Source organism: Pipistrellus kuhlii, unplaced genomic scaffold (assembly GCF_014108245.1).
Source record: "Pipistrellus kuhlii isolate mPipKuh1 unplaced genomic scaffold, mPipKuh1.p scaffold_m20_p_3, whole genome shotgun sequence".
Taxonomy (NCBI): domain Eukaryota; kingdom Metazoa; phylum Chordata; class Mammalia; order Chiroptera; family Vespertilionidae; genus Pipistrellus; species Pipistrellus kuhlii.
This window is the reverse complement of record NW_023425529.1, coordinates 2,868,733-2,894,383: the sequence shown is the minus strand read 5'-3', so window position 1 is coordinate 2,894,383 and position 25,651 is coordinate 2,868,733. Positions and strand designations below refer to the sequence as shown.

At 64.5% G+C, this 25,651-nt stretch overlaps 2 protein-coding genes across 2 annotated transcripts in view; both read right to left on the bottom strand.

Annotated features, from left to right (window-relative positions):
• Positions 1-858: 858 nt before the first annotated feature.
• Positions 859-8,405, bottom strand: ELFN2 (extracellular leucine rich repeat and fibronectin type III domain containing 2). Its single transcript, XM_045587514.1, has 3 exons — positions 8,306-8,405; positions 1,286-8,257; positions 859-1,214 (listed from the first exon to the last, which is right to left on the bottom strand). The coding sequence occupies exon 2, from the start codon at positions 8,084-8,086 to the stop codon at positions 5,486-5,488; it is 2,601 nt and encodes an 866-aa protein (XP_045443470.1). The 5' UTR covers positions 8,087-8,257; positions 8,306-8,405; the 3' UTR covers positions 859-1,214; positions 1,286-5,485.
• Positions 8,388-25,651, bottom strand: part of LOC123653059 — a 41,178-nt gene continuing 23,914 nt past the window's right edge. Inside the window, exon 4 of the mRNA XM_045587421.1 lies at positions 8,388-8,493. The gene's annotated coding sequence lies outside the window, so the exon portion shown is untranslated. The remainder of the gene's footprint in view (positions 8,494-25,651) is intronic.

The window sequence follows — 25,651 nt, the reverse complement described above, 5'->3', positions numbered from 1 at the left end:
GATCAGGAAAGACCCAGGGGCTGAAAGCCACCAGGCACAGCACTCTGACCCACGGTCCGAGAGGCAAACGCCACGCCGGAACCTCACTCACTGGGACCCGCTCAGAGCCAGGGGCCCCTCCACGTGCCCCTCCCAGAGCCCCCGGCTGAATGCGGGGGCTTCCCTGACCAGGGCTTTGTGGCCGTTGGACTCAGGGGTCCAAGAAATGGATGGGGAGGGACTCTGCTTCTTGGGAGACAAGGAGGCTGGGCTTGGGGTGCGCTCTGGGCTGCACCTGAGCACAGGCCTGAGGTCACTGGATGGAGACCGGGAGCCCCGAATGGCACCACCTGACCCCTGAGGAGGCCCAGGTCGGGGCGTCATAGCTGAGGAGACAGGGCAGCAGGCCGGGGAGCCACCTCGCAAAGAGCCGGCAGCCTGGCAGTTGGCCTGGCAACGGACAGAGAGAGACCCACCAGGTCCCACTTCCCCCCAACCCTCGGGGGCGGGGCGTAACCCTGGGAACCAGCTGGGACAGTGGTGCCCAGATGTCCCTCCACCCCTAAGGTCTGAAGACAGTGCCGACTCAGCCAGGGCACCGGGAGGGGAGCGAGGGCAGCGGGCAGAGGGGCATCCAGCCTCTACCTTCCTGGCAGCCCACCCTGGGAGGCAGACACCCTCTTTCCTCCTGGGCCGCGTGCGTGGTGACCGCACACCCGGTGCGCCTCCTCCCTCACCCCTGCCTGGGAGGCCGAGGGGAGAGGAACATGGGCAGGAGGCACCAGAGACTTGGTTCATTGGGACTCCAACTTGGGGACCTGGGAGGGGTGCGGGGGGGCGGGGGGTGCAGACAGAGTGACAGTCAACACAGACCTTGGCCCCGTTGTTTTAAATAAGAAATTTATTGCAAATATAGAAATTGATTCTCTCCATACAGGAATCTTCGAGTTGAGGAAAACAATTTCGTGCCATTCAGTTTAAAACAGAGATTTGGGGAGAGGGAGAGGGAGGTGTCGGGAAGAGAAAAGAAAAGAAATTGCCCCCAGAAAAGAAGGAACGGGGAGGGTTCAGGCCCCCAGGGAGTTAAGGTCCCACACAGCGAGGGTTCACAGGTTCTGGGCCCAGGGCCCGGCCCAGCTCTGCGGGACCCAAACCAGGTGCCAAGCCCCGGGGCCAGGGGGCAGCCTCCTTGTCGGGGAGGGAGGACGGAGGGTGGGAAAACGGACCCCTCACCCCTGGCAGTGCACCGGGCTGGGGTGGCCAGGGGCAGGGGCAGGGGCAGGGGCTGTAAGAGGACTCTCCCCACCCACCCCCTTTCCCTCTCCCCACTGCTCGGCAGCAGCGAGGGACCTCGGACGGGGACTCTGGGTCTGAGTGAGGGGCAGGGAGTGTGCGCATGGTTCTGTCTTAAAGGTGGGGGTACGGGGCCAGAGGAAGGGGTGTGCAGCGTCTGGGGCTGAGCAGACGTCTCAGCGGAGAGAACAGCCCTGGAATCAGGGGAGCCCCAACCTTCACCCTACAGCTACCAGACACCCCAGGGCTTCCCCGGGCCCTGCCCACCCTCCCACCCCCGGGAAAGAGGGCCCCACTTGTCCAGGGAGGGGGTGTGGTGCTGCTGAGTGGCAGGTTCTCTCGGAGGGCAGGGGCAGAGGGTGGGGGCGACCTGGGGAGGCACTTCCGGGCATCAGCCAGGCCCAGCCCCTCGCCCTCCAGCCTCAGGCTCACGCAGCCGGCAGCCAGTCCTCTTCAGAGCTCGTGGCCTTCAGAGCTGGGCTGCCAAGGGTCTCTTCCTCTGAGGGGCCCCCGGGCCCCCCTCTTCCTTCCTCACCCCCGTTTCATTCCCTGCACAGTGTCCACCCCTGGGGAGCAGTCTGTGGCTGTCCCTTCATTGAATGTGAACCCCATCTAAGCATGGGACCGGCCACTGCTGTCCCCATGCCTGGCTCCGTCCTGGCCTCAGTCTGTTCCTACCAGACCCTAGAGGAGTTCCCTCCTTCCCTTTCTCCTCTTCAATTCCCAGGAGAGGGACAGGGAGCGACTTCCGGCTGAGAGCGTCAGGGATGCTCTGCCAGGCCCAGACCCCCTCTGCCTCTCTGGGGCCCTCCCGTCTCCTCTTCCCACGGGGGCCTCCGCGCCGCCATCCCCCCCAGCCTGGACCCGGGCGGCCTCCTCGTCCGCGGGAGAGGCCGCTCCTGCAGAGAGGAGAACCCCCCCAGGACCCCTGGCGAGGGGCTCCCTCTGGAAAGCCGCTGGCTCCCAGAGGTTCGGGGGGCCTGCTGTTCCCTTCAGGGGAGAGCGGGCCCGTCGGAGCCACCCCCCAGGAACGGGCACCGAGCAAGCCCAGGCCAGACCCAGAGCAGCGGGGCCTCAGCCAGGAGGTCTGGGCACAGCACCCACGTCTCCTCCAGACGGCTGGTCCCCCAACGCCACCAGGGCCCCCAGCCCAGGCCGCGGCCCCGGTCCCCGTTCACTGTTACAGACATGGGGCCCTGGCCAGCCGGACTCCGTGGCGTCTGTCTTTCGTGACTGTGTGCTCTGGCCTGGGGAGGAATCACCCTGGGTGGGACACGGGTGCAGGGAGCCTCCAGGGGGCGCTGCGGTGCGGGAGGGGGTCGCTGCCCTAGAGCGAGGGCAGCTGAGGGATGAGGCTGGCAGGGAACTCCAGAGGCCCGAGTTTTAGAAACTGTTTTGCCCCAAAGACAGGGGTGGCCTAGTGGTGAAGGCCAGTTCACCCCCTGGGGTGGCAGGACCCTGTCTGTTAAGACAGAAGCCTGTCCATACAGCTCCCCAAAGTGCCCGTCTGAGGTCTCACTTCGACCAGGAATGGCGGGGCGTGTCAAAGAGAGGCCCCGCTCCTGCTGCCAGCACCCTCCCTGGGGGCCACCCTCTGGCCCCAGTTCTCCGGTTCCTCCCAGGGGTGTTCCCTCAGGCCCCAAACCTCCCCATAAAGCCGTCCGAGAGGCCCCTAGCCCTTGGCCTCCTCAGCAGGGCCCCTGACCCCGCACCCCACCTGGTCCCTCCGTCTTTGGGGGTCCTGACTGCTCCATCTGCAAAACGGGAGCAAGTGGGACAGGACAGAGGTCTCCCCACGACCCTTCCCCGGGGCTGTCCCTCTCTGGCAGGGAGGACGGACGGGAAGGGACCGTGGACAGGAGGGACAGAGGGAGGAGGGGAGGTGGCACTTGTGAGCCCCAAGTTGGGAAAGACGGGATGCGGGCGTGGGTGAGGGCGGTGTTTGGGTGGCACCTGTTTTGGGTCTGTGGCAGAGCTGGGCCTCCCGGGTGTCAAGAGCTGCTTGTCAGATCACCCCGGAGGGTTCGTGGGCAAAGGGGGATGGGGGGGCGGGGAGGGGGGCAGGGGAGTCTGGACAAACCGGCACATACACGACAGATGTTTGCTCAGAAAAATACAGGAAAATCATCATGCAAATATAACAGGGAGTCTGCTCTCTCACACCGCTGGCTCCGCGCTGGCTCGCTGTCCTCGGTTTTGCCAATCGGTGTGAGGAGGGCCTGGGAGCGGGTTTGGGGGAGGTGGGGGAGGTCTTCTCTGCATATTCATGCGGGCCCCTCCCTTCCGCTCCCAGAACAGTCCTTTCTGCGTCAGTGTCATCCCAAAGTGAGCCCGGGCTCGGTCGTCCCCCACGTGGGTGCGAGAGAGGCTCTCGGTCCCCCCTGGTCCCCACTGTCCCGCCGGCAGGCAGGCCCTGGCTTTGCTGGTCAGAGCCTCCCACACAGTGCAGGTCTTGGCCCCACCCCGGCGCCCACCCTCCCCCCGTCACACTTCCCAAATATTCAGAAAGCCAACTGGTGACGGGCCGGAGGCCGGGGTCTCCGGCAGGGAGGGTGTGTGGGGGGCTGAGCGGGCTGTGCCCCGCCCGCCCTGAGGTGTGTGCGGAGCCAGGGCCAGGTTGGCAGGGGGGCCAGGCTAGGCTTGTCCTCGCTTACCGACCAAAGGCCGAGGGACAACCGGCTGACCCCCTGAGGCCCGGACGGCGCCCAGGACCCCAGACCTGCCCCGAGCTCACCCCAGGCAGCCCCTAGCTCATGAGCAAGGCAGCTGCCCTCAGGCCCTGCCCTGCCTCGCCGCCCTGGCAGGGAGAACCCGCAGGAGCCCACCCCCAGGAGCCCAACGGTCCCAACTGCCAGGCTCTGGGTTGCCATGGTGACAGAGGCAACCAGGGACAGGGAGGGGCCCCACAAACCCAGCCTGCTCCCCACCAGCAAGGGGGGTGCTCACTGTTTGTGCTTTGTTCGATGTTGGGTGGGGGTCAGCGAAGGAGGAGGGGCCGTTTCCATATATGGATGTAAATACGGGGGCCCCTCGGGCCCGGAGGAGGGGCAGCCGGGAGGGGCAGCGGGGTGGGGAGCCTCCTTCCTCCGGGCAGGCTGAGGCGCTGCCCCAAGACCCCATGATGGGAGTCAGACAGGTCGGAGGTCAGGATGGAGGGGCGCCCGCCTCCACGCTACTCCCAGCATCCCGGTTCGCTGCTGGTCCCCGGGATGAGCAAGGGTCCCGGGGACTCAGAGAGCTGGGGGGCGGGAGGAGGCCTGCCTCTGAGAGGCGGTGGGAGCTGGCCCCCCCACCAGGCTCAGACCCCAGAGGGAGCTCCCAGGCTGCTTGGAAGACACGAGAAGGGGCTGGTGGGGCGTCCCCATGCCTCTGCTCTTTTCCCGGGTGCCGATGGGAGACGAAGGGCCCCCCAGCAGGATGAATCGCAGCCGCAGGCTCTGCGGGCACGGCCATGGAGCTTTCCAGAAAGAAAAAGCACCCGCTGGATTCTCAGGTCCCTCAGCCCCAGGGGACCACCGCTGGAAAGGGGTGGTGGGTAGATGGAGGGTGGGAGCCCCAGGGGCCCCGCTCGAGGTCCGGGCTAGCGCTGGGCTTCCGAGCTGGGAAACTGACTCTCGCCTGTCGCGGGACCCTGGGTTGTCACCTCCTCTCCCTGGGCCTCGGTTTCCCCATCCGTAAAGGAAGGGAGCCACGCCCATGTCCACCTGGTGCTAAACCTCCTGGTGTGACCTCTCCCTGCTGCCGGCTCCTTTGCCCCCAAACCTGTCCCTGGTCCCAGGGCCCCAGGCCCCGCGCTCGCTCTCACGCGCTCTCGCTCGCGCTCTCTCTCTCTCTCTCTCTCTCTCTCTCTCTCTCTCTCTCTCTCTCTCGGCCTCCTCGCCCGGCCTCCCGCCCAGCAGCCCCGCACGCCCCGGCAGAGTCCCTGGGCAGCACAGTAAAGACGCCTGGTGTCGGTATCTGTGTAAACTTTTAAGGAGAACGTGTCTTTGTTTTCCTGTCCCTAGTAGTCGGGTGGTGGTTGTTCACAGTCAGGTGGTGGTCAGGTGTGTGCGTGGGTGCGTGCGTGTGGGTGTGCGTGTGCGTCGTCCACTCCTCGGCCTCGGCCCCGGCCCCCGGCACGCCCCCGTCCGGCCGCCCCCGCCCGGCTCCCCCGGGCCCTTCCCCGCCCGCGTGCCCCCGCCCTGCCCCTCCGGCCTCACCGGGGAGGAGAGGGTCACAGCTTCTGCTGGGCCGAGACCCCCTTCCAGTAGTCGAGGATGTCGTGCAGGTCCTCGTCCTTGGCGAACTGGACCTTCTTGCGCAGGGCGTGGCCCGCGGCCATGTACACCTCCTCCCGGGGGTGCTTCTTGTAGGGCCGGAAGCGCTCCCAGATCTTGTGCGTGCTCTCGGACGAGTACTCGGGGCTGGAGGAGTAGCCCGAGTAGTAGTGTCTGGGCGAGAGCTGCGAGTAGGCCGAGTCCCGCTTGGAGCGGGCGAGCGGCTTGAGGAAGGACACGCGCTGGCTCAGGCTGTCGGCGCCCTCCTCGTAGTAGAGCGCCGGGAAGCTGTGCCGGTGCTCGCTGCAGTGGAAGGCGGCCGGCTTCACCTCCAGGCGGTGCACGCTGCCCCCGCCGCCGCCGCCGCCGCCCCCGGCGCTGCCCCCGCTGCCGCTGCTGCCCGAGGGCACCAGCGGGAGCCGGTCCAGCGGGCTGTGGAGGGGGCTGCTCTTCTCGATGTACTTGGAGTCGCTCTTGGCCAGCCCCGCGGGGGACGGGAGGTCCGGCACGTCCAGGCTGAAGACCTTGGCGCTCTTGATGGAGCCGCTGGAGGACACGCTGCAGGTCTTGCGGGCCACGGCGGCGTCGGCGCTCAGCTGGCGCTGCAGCGGGTGGTGGGCGCTCTCCTTGAACGGGGGCGGGAGGAAGGTGGGGAGCTCCAGGCCCCCCGGCGAGGCCGCCGAGGAGGCCGGCGTGGCCGCGGGAAGGGACTGGCACTCGAAGGCCAGCTCGGGGTCCCCCCCGCCGCCGCCGCCTGCGCCAGCACCGCCGCTGCCGCTGCCGGGGACCGCGATGAACGTGGCCGCGTCCAGCTTGAGGGCGTCGATGCAGTTGTTGATGATCTGGTTGACCTTGTCCACCTCCTTGGCGATGGTGGAGATCTCCGTGGCCGAGCCCTGGCTGTTGCCCGGGCGGTTACCGTCGGGCTGGGCCGGGCCGTCCCCACCGCCACCGGTGCCCGAGCCAGCCCCGGTGCCGCTGCCGCTGCCGGTGCCGGAGCTGGTGCCGGTGCCGGTGCCGGTGCTGGTGCTGGTGCCGGTACGCACCTCCATGTAGTTGCCCTTGGTGGCCGCCTTGGGCGTGTCCAGCCCGGCCTCCAGACCCTTGGCAGCGGGCAGCTTCTCCCCGACGATGGACGGGAGGGAGGACATGCGGGACACGGGCAGCAGGGGGGGCTCGCCCAGCTTCTGGGCGGCGTGCACGATGGAGCCGGCCTCCACGTCGGCCCCGTAGCGCATCTCCAGGATGGTCTTCTTGACCTTGCCGGACTTCTGCTTCTCCTCCTGCAGGCGCCGCCGGCGCAGGCAGTAGTACACGGCGCCCAGCACGATGACCATGCCGAAGAGGCAGCCCAGGATGGTCATGATGTAGTGGGTGGTGGTGGAGGTGCTGGGCGCCAGGTCGCCGGCCACGGGCTCCCGCGTGGTGAAGGCCAGGCAGGTGTGGTTGAAGCGGCGGCTGTTGCGCAGCGAGGTCACGCAGAAGGTGTACTCGGTGTGGGCCCGCAGCTTGTCCAGGGTGACGATCTCCTTCTTGTTCTTGAGCGTCATCACGTCGGAGATGTAGCTGTTGTTGTACTGCACGAGCACGTACATCTTGCTGTAGGGGTGCGGGATGGTGACCACCAGCGTGGCCGCGGTGAAGGTGACATGGTGCAGCTTGATGGCCGGCCCGGCGGACGCGTCGGTGGTGGACGAGGCGGGCGGCTCGGCCGACAGGATGTCGTCGGGGCCGAAGCCCGAGCTCTCGTCGGGCTCCCGCTGGGCGTCGGTGGAGTAGGGCGTGGGGTGGCTGGCGGGCCGGGCGGGCAGCGAGCCGTTGCGGCACTTGGCCTGCAGCACGGTGATGGCGTTGAGGCTGTGGTAGGGCCGCGGCACCAGCAGCGGGTAGCCGGCAAACTCCCGCGGGGACTCGCACTGCAGGCGGTCGTAGTTCTTGGTGACGTTGTTGAAGGCCACGAGCCACGTGAGGAAGCCGTACAGGTCGCACTCGCAGCTGAAGGGGTTGCCCGCCAGCTCGCACACCATGAGGCTGGCCAGGCCGGCGAAGGTGGCGCCGTCCAGGCGGCTGAGGCGGTTGGAGGACAGGTCGATGCTGATGAGGCTGGGGCACTCGGAGAAGGCGGCGGGCGTGACCACCTCGATGAGGTTGTGCTGCACGAAGAGGAACTGCAGGCGGCCCATGCCGCGCAGCATGCCCTCCGTCAGGTTGCTGAGCTTGTTGTAGCCCAGCTGCAGCACCTGCAGGCTCGCCTGGCCCAGGAAGGCGCCGTCCTCGATGTAGGAGATCTCGTTCTTGGTGAGGTTGAGGTCGGTGAGGTTGCCGAAGCGGTTGAGCGAGGAGTACAGCACGGCCTTGAGCTTGTTCTCGTTGAGCCGCAGGTCGTGCACGGTGCTGTTGATGTGCTGCGGGATGGTCTCGTAGGGCGGCTGGTTCTGGCTGCAGATGGCCAGCCACACGTACCCCTTGTCGCCTTCGATGAGCCAGCAGTCGGCGCGCACGCCGCCGGGCCGGCACACGCACAGCAGGGCGGCCGCGCACAGCCCCAGGCGCAGCATGGCGCCGGCCGGGCTCGGGGCGGGAGGCACGGGGGGCCTAGCGGCTGGAGGCCGGGGCCACGGCCGGGGCGGGCAGCACAGTCCTCCCGGGGGCTGCCACCATCTTGGGGGCAACCCCCAGCACAGGGGCCCCAGGTGAGGCAGGCTCCGCCAGACCCAACGGCCGGGGGCCTTCTGGGCGCTACCGGCAGGTGCTGGGCACAGCAGCCAGGCCGGGGCCAGGGGCGCTGCGGGCCCCACAGCCTGCTTCCCACGCGGCTCCTCTGCTGGGAAGGAGCTTGACTTCCTCTCCCGCCTCCGCCTCCGCCTCCGCCTCTCCTTTCTCCTCAGGTTCTGGGCTCAGACGATCCCAGGGGGAGCCGGCGAGACAGGGGCAGGGAGGAAGACACCCATCTGCCACCTGGTTCCTGAAAAGCAGCACCGAGAGGGGTGACAGATCAGTGTGAGGGTCCGAGTGCAGGCCCCCAGTCCCTCTCCACCCTCCCGGGGCGGGGGGCCTCTCTGCCAGCAGCACGCTGGGGTCTGTTATGTAAAAGGGGGGTGCGGTGGGCGATGAGAGAGGGAAGCGGGAGCTGGGGCCTAGAGGGAGGGTGGAGGGGCAGATTCTGAGGACAGTGGGCGCAGAAGGGAGTCTAGCATGTTAACAGTTCAGGTGCACACACACTCACACGCACTCACACGCACTCACATGCGCCCTAGCACACCCACATCCACGCTCGCCCACCTGCCCACACAAAGACCCGCATGCCCCCACGTGACCCAGACTCCACGGTGTGCACACAGACACACACACACACACACATGCACACACGCGCACACACCACACACACACACCTAGTCTTGCGCAGGACAAATGAGCCACACACGCATGGCCACATACCCAGGCAGGCACCCTCCAATCGAGGGAAAGAATTATGAAGTCCAGCAAAATGCCTCCTCCCCTCCCTGCCCAGAGATAAATAATGCATTTGTTGTGTAACTGCTCTCGTTCCAAAAATAATTCCCTTGTCTTGGCTTCCATGGGGAGGGGAGCAGAGCCGCGTGGCTGGGGGCCCCCAAGCAGGGGGGGCAGGGGCTGGGGTCTCCGACAAGGGAGGACATGGAACAAGATCATCTTATAGACAGGAGCCGAGCTGAGGGAAAGAGAGGGCAAGAGAGTGAAGCCAGACACACACCCGCCCCCAATCCCTCCTCCTCCGAGAATGGGGGAGGCCTGGCGGGGAGCCCTCAGGCAGGCAAGAGAGCCAAAGGCCTCGATCAAAGCCCCGTCAGAGAGGGGCGGAGACTTGCCATGAGTCACACAGCACAACCTAGGCCAGGGCCGAGGCTCCTGAGGCGGCGGAACTCAGGAAGCCTGGAGCCCAGCTCGGAGATCAGACGCACGTCCTGGGCCGGTTTGCACAGCCACAGAGCGGGGACCGGCCACCTGACCGGGAAGCAAGGCGGGCCGGGCTGCCCGGGCCCGAGATGCAGATGGGCGGGGAGACGGCGCAGGGCTCGGAGCTGACGGACCCTCGTTCACCAAGTGGGGACACCAAGCCCCAGACACGGCCCCTCGGGCTGGTGGGGCTCCAGCCCCCACCCAGGGCTCTCTCGGCTGCGGGAACAGCCCGGTACTCCCCCCCGCCCCCGCCCCCGAGCCCTGGGCAGTGGCCAGGGATGAGAAGATGAGGCAGAGAAATCCGTGTTCGGATAAAGAAAGCCTGTTCGCAGGAGCCACCTCTGCTTCCTGCTGCTGCTGCTCCTGGGAAACTCCAGGAAGGAAAACACTTTGAGGGGGAAAAACGTTAAACCTTTGTCTTTAAAGCAAAACCAATTTGCAGGCCTGGCCCCAGAGGGCTGCTGGGGACAGAGAGAGGGTGGCGGGGAGGAGGAGTGCCCCGGGGAGGCCGAGCGGGCCTGTCTGCGGAGTGGCAGGTGGCCAGGGCGTGCAGATGCCCCCTCCGATACCGGCTGACGTGGGGTCAGAGGCTGGCCGATCACCTAGGCCCTGCAGGACGGCTTGGGCTGGGGGGCCAGACGGGTGGGGGCGGGGCAACTGGAAGGAGGGGTGCCCAGGCAGCAGGGAGCATGTCTGCCCCTGACTGTGCAATGCAGTCTCCGTGGGGCTGGAGTCAGAGACCTGAGCTCCTGTCCAGTGTGGCTTCTGGCCCCGAGGGGGCCCCCAGCCAGTCCCTCTCATCCCTCTGGGGGCCCCAGTCCACTCCCCACTCTATCCCCCTCCCCCCACACACACACACACAAGCTGTGAGGCTGCACTGGAGGATGCCGAGTCGCCGAGTCGCCCTTCCCGAGAACCCTCCGCTCCTCCTCCCAGGAGAACGTCCGGGGACCGCATTTGTATGCAGGTGCACGCGCAGGTGTGCGCGGCTCTGAGCGCCGGCGCAGCGTGTGCTGACACATACAAGCAGGCGGGGGTGCGGCAGGCAAGAGCACGCACGGCCGTCTGTGTGCACGGGCTACGTGGCCTCGTGGCCACTTACAGAGGTGAACATAGGCGTGGGGGGCATCTCAGGGGAACGCCGGCAAACGCTTACCTATATGTTGACATGTTGAGCACATGTGTGATGTGCATGCATGTGTGCACATGTGCAATGTGAGCCCCACAGAGACCCCCCTGCCCCACCCCCGCCCTCAGACCTGAATTGCTTAGACCAGGGCCCCTCAGCCAGGCGCAGGGGCTGCCGGGCAGAGCTGAGCTGCTGGAGCCTCGGGACCTCCTCAGGCCGTGCTGGGGGGAGCGGAGGGGGATGTGAAACGGCTGAGGGGGAGGGAGAAGAGGGAAGAGGAGAAGGGACCAGGCTTGGGAGGGAACTGGTCCTATGCCATCTCTTCCCTTCCCAACCCCCACCCCAGCCACTCGGAGCTCCCCGCACCTGAGCCCCCAAGGTGACCTTGCCCATGGCCCTTCCTCCCACTCCTCCTGGTCTCCAGGACGGCCTGGGCCAGCGTCCAGCTTTCCCCCCACCCTCACTCTCTCCTGAGGCTCAGACAGAGGGGGGGAGGATCCCCGTCACCCTGTCCCGTGTGTCAGCTACCCCGTCCCTGTCCTTGTCCCTGGGCCGCCCGCCTACCCCCCGGGGAGGCCTGACGCAGCCCGGATGGGACTGCAAGGCTCTGAAGCCGCTGACGACAGCACTTGGCCCCCCGCCTGCTGCACACCCACTCACGGGGGGGGGGGGGGGGGGTTGCTGGCCGGAGGGGTTCCCGTGGGCCTGAGCATCACACCCTTCCCCTGCCGTCTGGTTCGTGAGGGTGGCTCCCCAGCACACGGGGGGGGGGGGGGGGGGGGGAATGCTGCCTCACACACACCTGAGGCCGGGAGAGAAGGAAGAGGTGAGGGAGCTGCAGGCAGGAGGCAGGGCTGGGAAGGACTGCAAAGCAGAACATGCCGACAGCCGAGCGGAGAGACGAGGAACAGAGGCTGCGTCTGCGACACAGGGACCAGCCGTCTGCAGAGGTGATGGATGGGAGGGGGTGGAGGAGAGGACGCAGCACCTGCTGCCCACCCACCGCTCACCCGGGGGCCCGGAGACAGAGGAGCACGGGGCCAGCTGAGCCGCTGAAATACAGCCTGTGACCAGCTGGGGGGAGGGGACGCGGCAGCCACAGCTGTTGGGAGCAGAGGCCTTCTCTGCCCAGGCCTGGATGGCGCCGAGCCCGGCAGGCCTGGCTGATGGCGCAGTCCGGGCCAGCACAGTATCTGGCCCGGTGCAGTGCTCCTGGCCTGCAGGGACCCCTCCATCCCCCTGTCCACACTGTGTGGGGTCCTTTCCCCTCCCCCATCCCACACACAGGTGTAGCGGCCGGGGGGGCCTCTGGCCAGAGCAGGGGCAGGCCCCAAGTGCCCACCCGCACCTCTCTACGGTGCCTCTCCCTTCCCCCCCAGAGAAGGAACGTGGCAAAGTTGGGGGCCAGCGTGCATGGAGGGATCCTGGGGTGGGCCCCAGTCCAGCAGACCACACACCACCTGATGTCCCTTCTTACGGGGACACCCTTGGATGGAGGAGGAGGAGAGTCAGCCAGGCCCAGCGGATCTGGGAGGCAGAGAGAGGCAGGGTCTTGGTGCAGAGCGGGAGGGACACGCCGGCTGAGTCACCCTGGGCCAGTGGCTCCCTGTCTCCAGGCCTCAGCAACGCCTGCCCCCGGAGGCAGCGGCGGATGTCTGCGCCCTCCTTCCCCCGGTGCCAGGAGGCTGAGGAGCCCTCTGCAGACCCAGAATCCGAGCACTTCGTTCCGAGCTGGGAGGAGCAGCTCAGCCCACTCCCAGGCCCTCTCGGAGGGGAACCGGGGGCCGGGTCTGGGGAAGGGACATGTTCGCTGGTGGCAGTGACAGATCCTGACCTGCCAACCTCGAATCCCTTCTGAGAGCAATTGCCCTGACATGCATGACCTCCCCCACCCCCAACCCCACCAGCTAACCCAGGACACAGGCTCTTTATCGATAAAGTGGGATGAATGCTTCCTAGCGCTCGAGGCTGCAATGGGCTAACGTGCATGCTCACCTCACAGGGCTGCTGCCCAGGGTACAGCGTCTTGGGGCCAGGTGAGAGGATGGACAGGTGAGACCTGCCTCAGTGTCCCTTGGCCAAGTGTGTGGGGGGGGGGGTGGAGGTGGGGAGCAGGGGTCAGCAAGGAAGACGCAGCAGGGCTGGCCAGCTCAGAGGCCCTCTCCGAACCTCAGCTTCTCCACCATCTCCCGGGCTCCCATGGAATTCCAGGACACGCGGAGACGGTGTCTGCTTACACCCAGCAAATGCTCCGCCTCAGGCTCCCGCTCACAGGGCCACCCTCCCGCGGGGGCATCGGAGGGTCCAGTTGGTGTTCCAGGAGCAGGACACGAGGCTCAGCCAGGGAAATCTCACTGGCAAGCGCTGGGCAGCCCTGGCACAGGCCAGCCTGGGACAGACTGGCCAAGGCCCCCCGAGGTGACACTGTCCGTGTCAATGCCATTCCCCGGAGCCAGAACTCCCAGGGCAGGCGGCCACCTCACCTCTCCCTGCTGGGAGCCAGCACCAGGCCAGGGTCCCAGAGACAGGCTATGGCACTGCCCTCTCGACACAGCCTGCCATCCCCGGGGCTGGACACTGGGTCTTGTCTCTGCTCCACCTCACGAGGGTTCCTCGGCAGGCCGCTCTGGGCCCCAAGTCCTCGCCTCTAAAACGGGACAGCCAGGCCTTCACCGCAGAACCGTTTGGATTCCAGGTGGAAGGAGCCCAGCAGCAGGGCAGAGAGAACAGCGCGAGGATGCGGAGGCAGAGGGTCCTCGGAGTAAAAGCTGAGCTGTGTGACACAGAGCATGTGCATGCCTCTCTCTGGGCCCCAGCCTCTGCCCCTGGAAGACAGTCGTGGCTGCCCCTTACCCCCTGGCTCACTGGTGTCTGACACGTATGTCCCTCAAACCTTCCATCGCCCTGCGCGGCTGGCACTGTTGGGCAGGCTCATTTTACAGAAGAGAAAACCGAGGCTCTCTCCTTGCCCAACTTCCTCGAAGTAGCTGGTCCCATGGCAGGGCCTGGACGTGCATGGGTGTCTGGTGGGTTTCCCGCCCCTTCCAGGAAAGCAGCCGCACTTCCCTCCCCACCAGGAAAGCGTGCGGCGTGGACTGCACACAAGCGGAGACTGCAATTTCTCCCTCACGCAGAAGCCCTGATTCCAGGCCGGCTACGCTACTCCAGGCCCCTCCCACCACAGGGCCTTTGCACATGCCATTTGCTCTGCCTGGGATGCTCTTCCCCCTGTATCTGAACAGCCCATCACCTCATTCAGGCCTCTGCTCAACTGCTCCCCGCAAACCCGCCCTTCCCTGACACCAGCAGGTCATCTCCGCCATGCCTCAGTCCATTCAGAGCGCTCAGCACTGCCTGGCATCGTTTATTTCTTTATCATCACACCCTCCCCGCCCCACCATGAAATCAAAGCCGGCTGCATCTCGTTCGCTGCTGTAACCTCCAAACCGGGAGCACGGTCAGGCATGGGGCATGACGTGTAGAATGGGAGCTCAGGGCTAGGGACAGGGTGCTAAATAACAGAGGGAGGGACCCCACGTCCTATGGGGTGCTCGCGTTGTGCCAGGGATGTGCTGAGCCTTCCTCTTAGCCCCATCTCACCCCCGGCTTACGTTTTCTGTTTCACAGGCTGAGAAACCAGGCTCAGAGAGGCCCTGGATCCACCCAAGACCACACAGCCAGGAGCCTGGAGCAGCCTGAGATCCTGCAACTGCCCGCCTTTCCAGAAGCCCTGCAGAGGTGACTTCCCCCCAACTCGCATGCCCCCAATGACAGGGGTCCCTGCTCACGTCTGAGGCCACTCCCTTCCTTCCTGGAGGGCTCTGGTCGCTAGGAACGTCTTCTGTCACACAGCCCTGCCCGGCTCCGCACCTCTGTTCACCGGGCCCGGTGCTGGGGAGCCACTGGGAAATGGCCAGTAGTTCCCTTCCAAGGCCCTGCCGGCGTGTGCTACCCTGTTCTCTCGAGCCTCTGCTTATCCAAGTCCACTGCTCCTCCTGCGCCACTGTGTCCAGTCTCCTCCCACCTTGGGTCCAGCTGCTCAAGGTCACACTTGCTGTCAAAGTCCCTCCTGAAAATGTGTTGCCCGGAGCCAAGCACCTGTGCCAATGGGCTCTAAGCAGCCGTGGGCACCAGGGGCCTCTGCCTCCCGGGTTTGACATCGGGCTAGCCGGAGCAGTGAGAGTGTGCCAGCTCTGTGTGCTCACCTCGCCGCCGTGATGCCAGCCAAACCCCCTTCACACACACGGCCGGGCAGCTCCGATGCCCTCACGGCGTCCTCTGTTCGGGTTTCACCCGAGGAGCTGGGTGTCCGTCCACCCCATTCAATCAGGCCTGATTAGTCTTATGCCCTTGTGCCAGCTGCTCCACAAATCGGGGGAGCTGGGTCCCTGCCGCTCGGTCCCGGCACCTGCTCCCGGCTTTGTGCCGTCCTGCGCGGGCCGAGCAGGCCACGGCGGCATCCGTGTCCGTGTCAGAAGGAAGCGGGAGCCATGCCTGCAGCTCACGCCTGGGGCAGGCGGGGCACGCTGTCCAATTAGCGGCACACTCACACGTGCCTTACACACCCACAGTGTTTACGGGGTGCCCAGCCCTGCACTGAGCTCCGACTTACCCAGAAGAGCTCAGTGAGAAGCGCCCTGCTCAGCAGCAGCGGCAGCTGGTGTGCCAGGCCTCGGTGTGCCAGGCCATGGCGTGCCGGCACTCATCCCCGGCCCAGCCACCTCGGCCCGAGAAGAGGCCTGGGCTGGTTTGCAGTGTGACGGGCAGTGAGGACACACTGATGCTGGCTCACTGCGTGACCTTGGCCTGCCAGCGCCTTACCCCTCTGGGCCTCAGTTTCCTCATCTGTGCAGGGAAAAGAGCTGTGCACGTGGGTCTCAGGTTTCCGGGCCCACCCCGAAGCCCCCCTAGGCCTCCCCTGTTCCCAGGGTATCACATGTGTCGTTAGCACCTGTGCGGTCTGGGCCTCAGTGGAAGTGTGTGGGCGGGAGGATGGAGGGTTTTACCAGAGGCCTGGCCTTGGGAAGCCGCCCAGCAGCCTGGCAGGAGAGGCCCGACCCTGGCTCTGTGGCAGCTCTTCAGAGACAGGTCGCACAGCCACTCCCTGGCACCCACTCCCCAGCCCCAAGCAGCCCAGCACCCCCTCACCCCCCGCCAGGCGCCTGGTAGAGTATGTGATCCTCCTGCCCACAGCCAAGGATGGCCGGTATCAAATCCATCTCCTACTCCCACCTCAAGGGTCATATCTGGCTTTCCCAGAGTCCTCTAGGTTATTCAGATGACTGCCTCCCCACCTGACCCCTACCTTCCCCAAGCTGACCCCTGTCCCCCCGCCTGACCTCTGCCTTCCCACCTGGTCCCTGCCTTCCCCATTTGGTCCCTGCCTTTATCCACCTCGCCCCTGACCCCTCCACCTGTTCCCTGACCCCCCACCTAATCCCTGACCCCCCTCCTAGTCCCTGCCTCCCCCACCTGGTCCCTGCCTCCCCCACCTGGTCCCTGCCTCCCCCACCTGGTCCCTGCCTTCATTCACCTTGCCCCTGACCCCTCCCACTTAGCCCCTGACCCCCCACCTGGTCCCTGCCTTCATTCACCTTGCCCCTGACCCCTCCCACTTAGCCCCTGACCCCCCACCTGGTCCCAGCCTTCATCCACCTTGCCCCTGATCCCCCCCAACTTAGCCCCTGACCCCCCACCTGGTCCCTGCCTTAATCCATCTTGCCCCTGACCCCCCACCTAGCCCCTGCCTCCCCCACCTGGTCCCTGCCTCCCCCACCTAGCCCCTGCCTCCCCCATCTAGTCCCTGCCTCCCCCACCTGGTCCCTGCCTCCCCCACCTAGCCCCTGCCTCCCCCGTCTGGTCCCTTCTGGCCTCTTGGCCTTGGCTCCAGCAAACCCCAGGCCCCCACTCAGCTGCAGCCCCGGGCACTACTCACCAGTCTTCACTGGACCCGCTTTCACCAGTGCCTGCGCACGCGCGGCTGCCTCTGCCTGCATGGCCTCCATTCATTCATTCAATAAACATTTATGGAGCACCTACTATGTACTAGGCGCCAGCTAGGCCCGCCCTCCCACTGGACTCTGCCTCTCCCACCTGCTCCTGCTCCGGGGCCTCGGGGTGACATTTCCCTGCCTTCCAACATCCTCAGGGCTGTCCCAAGGCAGAGTGGTGTAGCAGGGCCCCCTCCCCCCTGCCCCCGGGTGGCAGGGGGTGTGGCCCCCTCCGAGGCAGCCTGGCTGGAGAGGCTGCACGCCTGGGGCAGATGAAAACAGTCCTGGGCTCACGGGGGCTGGGCCTGTGCACATCCCGTATTGACGGGTTGAACCCTCAGCACAACCTTCTCCTTATTCCCACTTTACAGAGGGGGAAACTGAGGCCTCACAGCGGCTCCGCAGTGGCTCTGGCCCTCCGTGACACCGGCTTTGGATGAGGAGATGCCGTGAATTCCTCTTTCATCCGGGCCTTCAAAGGTAAAGACTTAGGAGATTTTATTTTTAAAGTCTCCATTTCCGGAATCCACTGAAAACCCTGGGGGGCGTGGCCAGCCAGGGTGTGCACCCCATCAGCAGCAGAGCCAGTGGGCCCTCCTCCCTGCCTCTCGGCTGAGGTTCCCGCTGACCCCGGGCCCTGGGGATTTCAAGGTCAGCAACAGAGGGAAGACCAGACTGGAACCAATTAGAAGCCTGGCCTGTTAGGGGGAATCCCATGAGCCTCCTGGTCTGGGACCCAAGGTACCACCATCCCTGCCTCCCTGGCTCTGCTTCTTTTGGGGAGGCTCTCTGATTGTGCATCTGGGGCTCAAGAGCTCTCTGATTCCTCGGTCCTAAATGTCTTCTGAGTCCTGCCTCAGGGGTCACCAGTCCTACACAACTTCAAGCTGCTCTGACCCGTTCACAACCCTATCAGCTTGGCTCCAAGCAAGCCCACTGGGGTAGGAACCCCAAACCAGGGGAGCACCCAGAGGGCCCCCCAAACCTGCCTGTCACTCCGTGGGGCCCCGGGCTCCTCAACAATGCTGCTTGGATTGCCGGGTGCAGTTTGGGGCTCCTGGTGGGGTGAATGGGCCCCTCACTCCCAAATACAGTTCCCACCCCATCAGACCCCGCCCGCTGGCCAGGGCTGCGGGTCCGGCCAGGGCTGGTGGACACCAGGAGGCCTAAGGCCTTGGCTGCTGAAGCCACGCCCCGGAGCAGCCCTGCTGCACCAGGCTCTGGGGGTGCTGGGGTGGCCCCTCACTCCACGGCTCTCCCACAGCCTTTGGGTTCTCCTCGCCTGAGCTTCCCACGGCTTCTCCAGACACCGGCACCCAGGGCTGGCCGACCACCAGAGCCAGGAGAGCCCCTCCTGGGGCCACAAACCCATCACAACCCAAAGCGGCTGCCACACGGGGTCGCTCTCCTGGCACTGAGACTGTTTCCTTGGGAGCGGGTGGGGGAGCCCTCAGAGGCCTGCAGCTGTGGCCTCGGAGAACAAGGAAGCTCTGTCCTCGCAGAGGAGCCCCAGAAATGGGGGGGGGGGGGGCGGGCATCCCATGACTGCTGGCTGCGCAGAAGCCACGGCTCGGGACACATGGCCACCAAGTCAGAGTGGCCAAGCCACGGAGGCCAGCCTCCCTGCGGTCCCCCTCGCAGGGCGGGCCGCATTCAGCTCAAATCCCAGCTCTGCCGCTGAACCAGCAGCGTGGCCACGGCCGCAGCAAGCTACTCCTTTCCTCTGAGTCTCAGTCTCCTCTTCTGTAAAATGGGACCAGAAGGGCACTACCTCGGGCGGGGACCGTAGAGGGAATAAGCTACAGGCAGGGTCTGGCACATAGTAAGTGCTCAATAAAGTTAGCTGCTGCCGGAGTGGTTATCATGGTCCTCGTCAGGGTGGCAGCAGGAAAGGGGTGAGGCCTGGCCCCCGACAGGGTCTTCCTGTCATTCCCGAGGGCAGCACACCTCTCTTCGCCTACGCCTGGCCCCTCTCCTAGGTCCAGCCCCACCAAGACCTGCCCCCACACCTCCTACAGCCCGGCCCCCAGCCTCGGTTTCTCACCCATTGCCAAGCACAATGGCTGTTATAATTAACGGATTATCTCAGTGCGACAGCTGTGGTCCTTTGAAAATTGGGTTGAATAACACGATCCTGGCGTATGGAAATTTCTTTTCATCTCCTGCTCCCTCTTTCTCTCTCCCTTGCTCCAGCCTCGTTATGCATGCAAATGTCTTTCCCCATCTCCCTCCTTCCCCAACACCTTCCCCCTCCAGATGGCGAGGGGACAGACTGGGTTCTGCTTGCCCTACCAGTCTGCCTTCCCGTGAGGAGACAGGTGGAAACCGCCCCTCCTGGGCCCTCCTGGGCACCTGGCACTGGGAGCGCGCCTGACACACGTGACCTGTCATTCCCCCTCCGACCTCCCCTACGTCCTGACACCTTCCTCCTACTCCCCGGGCTGCCCCCCTCCAGCTCGGCTGCCTTCCTTGGGGTCCTATCCCAGCCACCTGCCCTCCTCTCCCAGTGCCCCCTCCCCATCTCATTCCCTCCCAAGACTTCGATCATCTCCCAAGTCCTGACCATGCCCAGACCACTGGTCCCAGCTGCCTCCTTCCTGGCACCTGAAGCTCCTCCCATCCACGTCCTCTGCTGGACTCGCCTCCCGCACCTGCCGCCTCCCCACTGCTGCTGCTGCCCCCCAGCCCGTCACCATCGAGAAGCACCCTCAGCTGCCCAGCTCCCTGGACCTGGAAAGTCTGTGTGCCTGCCCACTACTCCTGCTCTGCTCCCGGCTCCTTCCCTGTGCCTCAGTTTGCATTCTCCGTTAGCATCCCCGCTGGCCTCTGCCCCCGTCTGACCTCCCCTTCCACCCGTCCACCCAGCGGAGGGTGAGCCAATTCTGAAAAGTAACTCTGAGCATGGTACTCTCCGCTCAGAAGCCTTTGCTGGCTCCCTACTGCTCTGGGGCAACTGGGGTCTGTGGAGCTGGCTCCTGCTCTCCTCCTGTGCCCTCCTGCCTCCCCACACCACCACCACCAATTAAAATGGTCGGATTGGACCATAACCGGTTTGGCTCAGTGGATAGAGCATCGGCCTGCGGACTCAAAGGTCCCAGGTTTGATTCCAGTCAAGGGCATGTACCTTGGTTGTGGGCACATCCCCAGTAGGAGGTGTGCAGGAGGCAGCTGGTCGATGTTTCTCTCTCATCGATGTTTCTGACTCTCTATCCCTCTCCCTTCCTCTCTGTAAAAAAAAAAAATCAATAAAATATATATATTTTTTTAAATAAAATGTTTGGATTGGGGTCCTTCTGAGGGTTCCCACTGCCCCCTGGGCTTCCTCCATCATAACTGGGCTCATAACTGCAGCTTTTACACCCGGACTGAGCTCCGGATTGGAACCCAGCACCAGGCCCCAGGTGCTCAGCACAGATGGATTAGTGACTGAGGAAAGAGCCTGCTCCCCCTTAGAGATAAGGACATGGAGGCTCAGAGCAATGAATGACTTGCTCAGGATCACAGCATCTGTGTGAGACAAAGCCCAGATGTCAGCCCAGGTCTGTGGTTCCAATGTCAGTCTTTCCCACTCCCTGGAAAGGGGGTGAGGGAGGGGGTGTGCCTGTGGGGTCAGCTTCTGCACAAATCTTCGGGGACTCGAACAGAGATAAGGATTAATAAGGAGATGGGACTCCTACCCAGGATGTCACTGCCACGACCTTGACCTAGCCACGTGACTCCCAGAGCCTCAGTCTGCTCATCTGTAAAGTGGGAAGGAGCCCCGCCTCACACCCCATCTCACAGGGTCACCGTGGGGGCAAACACTCAGGTCTTGGAGAAAGTCCGTCCTGCTAACATCTGAGGGACCCCCTTCCCCTCCAAGCCCATCTGCGGTGGCCTCAGCAGACGCTCCTCAGGGCTTGGGACCTTCTAGGATGGGAGATGTCCCGCTAGACAGATACAAACCCCCCTTAGGGAGCACTAGTGGAGAAGCATGGGGGGAGGGGGAGTTGGAGGGTCAGATCATGACCTTGGGCCAAAAGCTCCCCTCTCAGCCTGGGCATCCTCACCTGTGAAGCGGGGCCCTCAATGCTCCTCTCTTGGGGTTGCCATGGGGACTAAGTGTAAAGGGCCTGGCCACAAGCTCCTATAGGAAAGGGACCCTGAAGGGTGTCCCAGGGAGAGAGGGAGGAGAGGGCGCAGGACAGAGCAGGACCATCTGTTCTCGATGTCCATCCTCAGCAACCCACAGAATAGAGCTCTCACCCCCACGTATAGCCCTGGGCCCGCCCTCCCTCTCTAAGCTCAGACCCGGGACACCTCACAGCCCACCGAGCTGCAGGGCTGCCACCTGTGTGTCCCCTGGGCCTCTGCTCATGCTGTCCCGAGCCTGGGGCGCCGTCCCCGCACCTCCCCACCCTCTGCAGCCCGGAGCAGCTCTCAGAGGTTTCCTCTGGGGGGAGTGGTAAGCCTCCCTGCTCTACCCCATCCCCATGGAATCCTGGAAGGACCCTGGAGTCTGTCTCACCCCTCCCCTTCCCCCCTATTTTACAGATGGGCAAACTGAGGCACAGACAAGGGACGGACTGGAACCCAGGAATCTCTGCTGCTTCCAGCCCCGCAGGCGGCTTCTCTCCTGGCTCCGAGCTGTCGTCCAGCCCTGGCCTGTCCTCTCCCAGCCCCCCAGCCTGGAGCTACCTGAGGATGGGGGCCCCGTCTTCCTCGCTGCTCCCCCACCCCAGTGCCTAGCCTAAGGCCTGGCGCATAGTAGGCACTCAGTAAATGTCTGTTGAATTGAATTGCGCTCAGGGCGGCCAGTCGTCTCTGCTCTGTAAGAGAAGCATAGAGTTAGTGGAGCTGTTCCCATGGCGACAGGGGTGGGAACCAAGCTGGCGGGTGAGGAGTCTGGCCTCCCAAGGACCCTGAGGGCCCAGGAAGGAGATGGGGTCTGGGGAGCTGGAACCTCGGACTTAAATGAGTCCGAATTCTGTCCCAACAGGCAGCGTGGCCCTGGCGAGGGAGGCCGCCCCGGGGGCCTCGGGGGCCTCTGCAGCAGAGATGGCACCCGAGTCCCCGGGGGCTCTGACACTGCGTGTGACAAGGACTGGAAGAGGCGTGAGTCGTGACTCCGGCTCCCACGCATTGGGTGCTCAGAGGCTGGCCCACAACGCCGGCTGGGGACTATGCCCCATTCCACAGATAAGGAAACTGAGGCTCGGAGAGGGGTGGCTTGCCCGAGGCCACGCAGCCCATGCACTCGAAGCCATGCTGTGTACACGTCTCCCTGCAGAGCTGGAGGGAAGCGAGGCAGGACAACAGACACCAGACAGATCCCGAGCCCACCACAGAGGGGCCCAGGCCCAGGCAGGAGACATTCTCCAGGCAAAGGACCCAGGATTAGCCCCGGGCTGGGAAGGGAAAGTGAGCTCTGACCCCACAGCCCCGAGAGGGCTCAGCGCCACCCTGAGGTCCACAGGCTGCGAAGGCCCGGGCCGGCCGGTGTGAACATACGCAGCCGGGCCAGCACGCAGGGCCACGCCGAGGAGCAGCCCATGGTGCTGGGACCCTAGCCCTGCCCCACAGCCCCTTCCCCTTGGGCCTCGGTTTCCTCGTCTGTCAGCAGCATGCCACCCCATGGCCATGATGGCTCAGGTTCTTCACCCAACGACCTACAGCTCCCTGAACCAGCCAGGTGGACAGGAGGGAGGCCCGAGGGGCCCCAGCCAGAGACCCGGGAGGAAAGGAGCAAGATGCAAGACCGGCTCGGCCCGGTCTACAGGACAGCCCAGGGAGGGGCTTGGCTCCGCCCCTGCTCGCTGGCCTGGAGCTGGGCAGAGTCAGGGAAAGGGGCCTAGGCCCCCGCCATTCACTCATTCACTCCCACAACCATCCTCTCAGCATCTCCTGCCGGGAGCGGAGGACGCGCAGCCCAACGACACAGTACAGGTGGGAGCACCAGTCAGGGAGACGATGAGATAAACAAGCACCTCTCCCAGGCTCTCCCTGCCCATGGCCAGGCGGGGCTGCCCTCCAACTCCAAGGCCCAGCCCAGCTCCCATCAAGCGGCCCTGGTTTCACACCTGCCTTCTGCCCAGACAGGGGCAGGGAGGGGGTCTCACCCATAAACCCAGGGCCCAACCCTGTGCCCGGGAGGCGCCCCATAAATGTTCCCAGGCTGCAAGGAGCAATAAGGCACCGCGAAAACATAAAAAGACGCCCGTGCACAGGGCTGGGATGTGTGCCCAGGGCCGGGGGGGGGACGCGGAAGGGGGGAGGGAAGGTGGGACTCTCATGTTCCACCCACTTGAAAGATGAAGAAGCTGAGGCTGAGGGAGACTAAGGGATGTGCTCAAGAACCAGCGCCCACAGCCCCCAGGAATGAGACAGGGCTGGTGCACACACATCCTTTCCCCCCCCACCCAACCCCAGGGTGCTCTAAGGATCACAGGGATGCCGTTTGCAGAGTCTGAGACCCCCAGTGAGCCGGCACAGGTGAGGGGTCAGTGTCCTATTTCCTCACCCAAGTCTCAGAGCAGCCCTGGGTGGCAGGCAGACCCTCACCCGACAGGCAGAGAAACCGAGGCTCCCACAGGTGACGCAGGACGAATCCCAGGCCCAACAGACGCGGAGGCCCTTTTCCGGTCAGTGCATGGAGGGACCCTCCTGCTGGCCAGTGGTCCCACCTGCAGCCCCTCTGAGCTTCACGGTGAGGGGTGCAGACGGGGGCCCTGCTGGCTCGCCAGCCTGGCCAGCCCTCTCTGCGCTCCAGCTTCCCCAAGCCCCGCCTCCTCTGCCCCAGCACGAGCAACTGCTGCGAGGAACCAAGGGGTCGTTTAAAGAGACACCCCCCCTCCCCTGACAAACTGTAAAGTCTGTCCATATTTAAAGGGGATTATTCCTGTTTGGCCTTCCCCAGCCACTTCTCTGCCCTCCTTTCTAGAAAGGCTGCGACAGTTACCAGGGGCTCAGCCTGCGCCTGCCCTGAGCTAAGGACGGTCACACGGTTCATCCCCAAGATCCCTGGAACCAGGCGCTGTGTTTATGCCCACTCTGCAGATGAGGAAACTGAGGCTCAGAGAGATCCAGTGACTCTTGCAAGATCACTCAGCAAGACACAAGAGCCCTCAGCCAGGACCCTGGCTCTGCGGCCCTGGGTGCCGCTGGACTCTTTCGCTCCGTGAATGCCCACCTGCTCCCCAGCTTATCCGGCTTCCCAGACGCATGCAATATTCATATTCCCAGCAGCAGCGGCAGCGGCTCACGCACGCCTTCCCAAGGCCTTGAGAAGCCCCATTAATCATTCAGACACACCTGCATATTCATTAACTTCCGAATTAATACAGAGGCCCTTATTACTTCGGGCCTGCTGCCTGCATTAAAGACATTCGACTTCATTCATTATTAAACTCCCCTGATAAATGATCGCCTTCCTCCTTCACAGAGGGGGGCGGCGCCCAGGCCCCCAGGCCAAGCGGGTCTGCTCCCAGCACCAGCTGCTGTGTGACCTTGAGCCAGGCCCGCGCCCTCTCTGGGCCTCCTGTATGTTTACCTGGGAAAATCAGGGAAGGACGGTCTCTAAGCATGGTCCAGTCTCCTCAGAGTCACCCCCGTCCCATGCTTTCTCCAATTCCCATGTACTTTCCCTGCCCGGTCTTTCTTGCACTCTACATAACCCTCTGTCGTCCATGAAACAGAAGCTCGTCTCTCTCAGGTTTTCCTGACCCTCCCCACCAGGGGCCTCCACGCACACCGGCCTGGGCTCTGCAGCCTGTGGGCCTCGGGCCTGGGACCGGCCCACCATTTCGAGGACATCGTCAGTGTCCGAGCTAAGCTGGCCTGGCAGACGGTGACATGTCCCAACTCATAGAGGCCACTGACCTCAGAGCCAACAAGGTCAGCTCCAATTGCAATACCACAGCGATGACAGCAATAGTAATAATAATGCCCCCCATTTCCTGAGCAGGTCCCATGCCCTGGGCCTGTGCTAAGTCCCAACTTCCTCATCCTTCTTGGAACAACCTCTGCTTTACAGCTGGGCAAGCCAAGGTCAGTGAGGCCCAGGCCGTCTCCCCAGGAAGCTGGTACGGCTGTAACCCGGGTCTCTCTCACAGTCACACGTGCCAGGTGCCGCCTCGCCCTGGCTCCATCCTCCCCCGATGGCTCCTCCAACGTGCCAATCCCCGCTCAGTGGAGCGGTGGCCAACACGGAACGGACCCCCCAACCCCAGGCAGACACCCCAATCAATCTCCATTATGCCTGGCGCTGAGCAGAGTCCGAGAGGGAAGCATAAGCGTGCCCCGGCCGGCCGGCATCGCCCCGCCAGCTCGGACCAGCCTTCCGCCTCCACTGCACGGAGCTCCGGTGCGGCCCGCCCGCCGCCACCACCACCAAGGAGACCAAGCCACTACCTCCTGCAAATGCTGGGCCTGAGGCTTCACTCCCAGAGCCTCCGGCTGTGTGACTGTGGACCCTTCACCGAACCTCTCTGTGCCTGGGTCCCATCCCCTGGAGCACACCTGACCCTGCCCTCTGCCTTACCCCTCCCCGCCAACCCATCCCAGTACCTGCAAGGCCACACCTGTGTCCAAGCCTCCGCTGGCTCTTCTCTGGATGGCAACTACCGCCTCCAGCCCCGGGGTTCCTCCCTCTGCTCTGTTCAAAATGCCATCCAGCACGGATCCACAGAAAGCCCTTCCAGAAGCTTCTGTGGCTCCCAGGATAAAACCAGAAGTCTTTCTTGAAGATCAAGGCCCCACATGACCTGACCCAGCCGCCCACTGCAGACCCTTCCTCCTGCATTCTCCCCAGGCAGCTCTCCCTCCCCCCACGGTGAGTCTCCCCATTCTTACCCCACCCTCGGGCCGCCGGGCGAGAACAGTGTCCGGCCTTAAGCTTCGGCCGTAGCACAGCGGGCACAGTAAGCGCCCGGGGCTGTGGCCAATGAGGACCTGGCCAAACTTCATCTGCGTGCAGACACAGCGCCCCCTCCCTCCCCACAGTGTAACAGGAAGGCAGCTCATCAGACCCATTTCTCACATGAGGAAACCAAGGCTCAGAAAGACTAAGCGGCCTCCAATCACCCCGG

What these genes read in the sequence shown, in the direction of transcription:
- ELFN2 (XM_045587514.1), bottom strand. Translation starts at nt 8,086, where the DNA reads ATGCTGCGCCTGGGGCTGTGCGCGGCCGCCCTGCTGTGCGTGTGCCGG.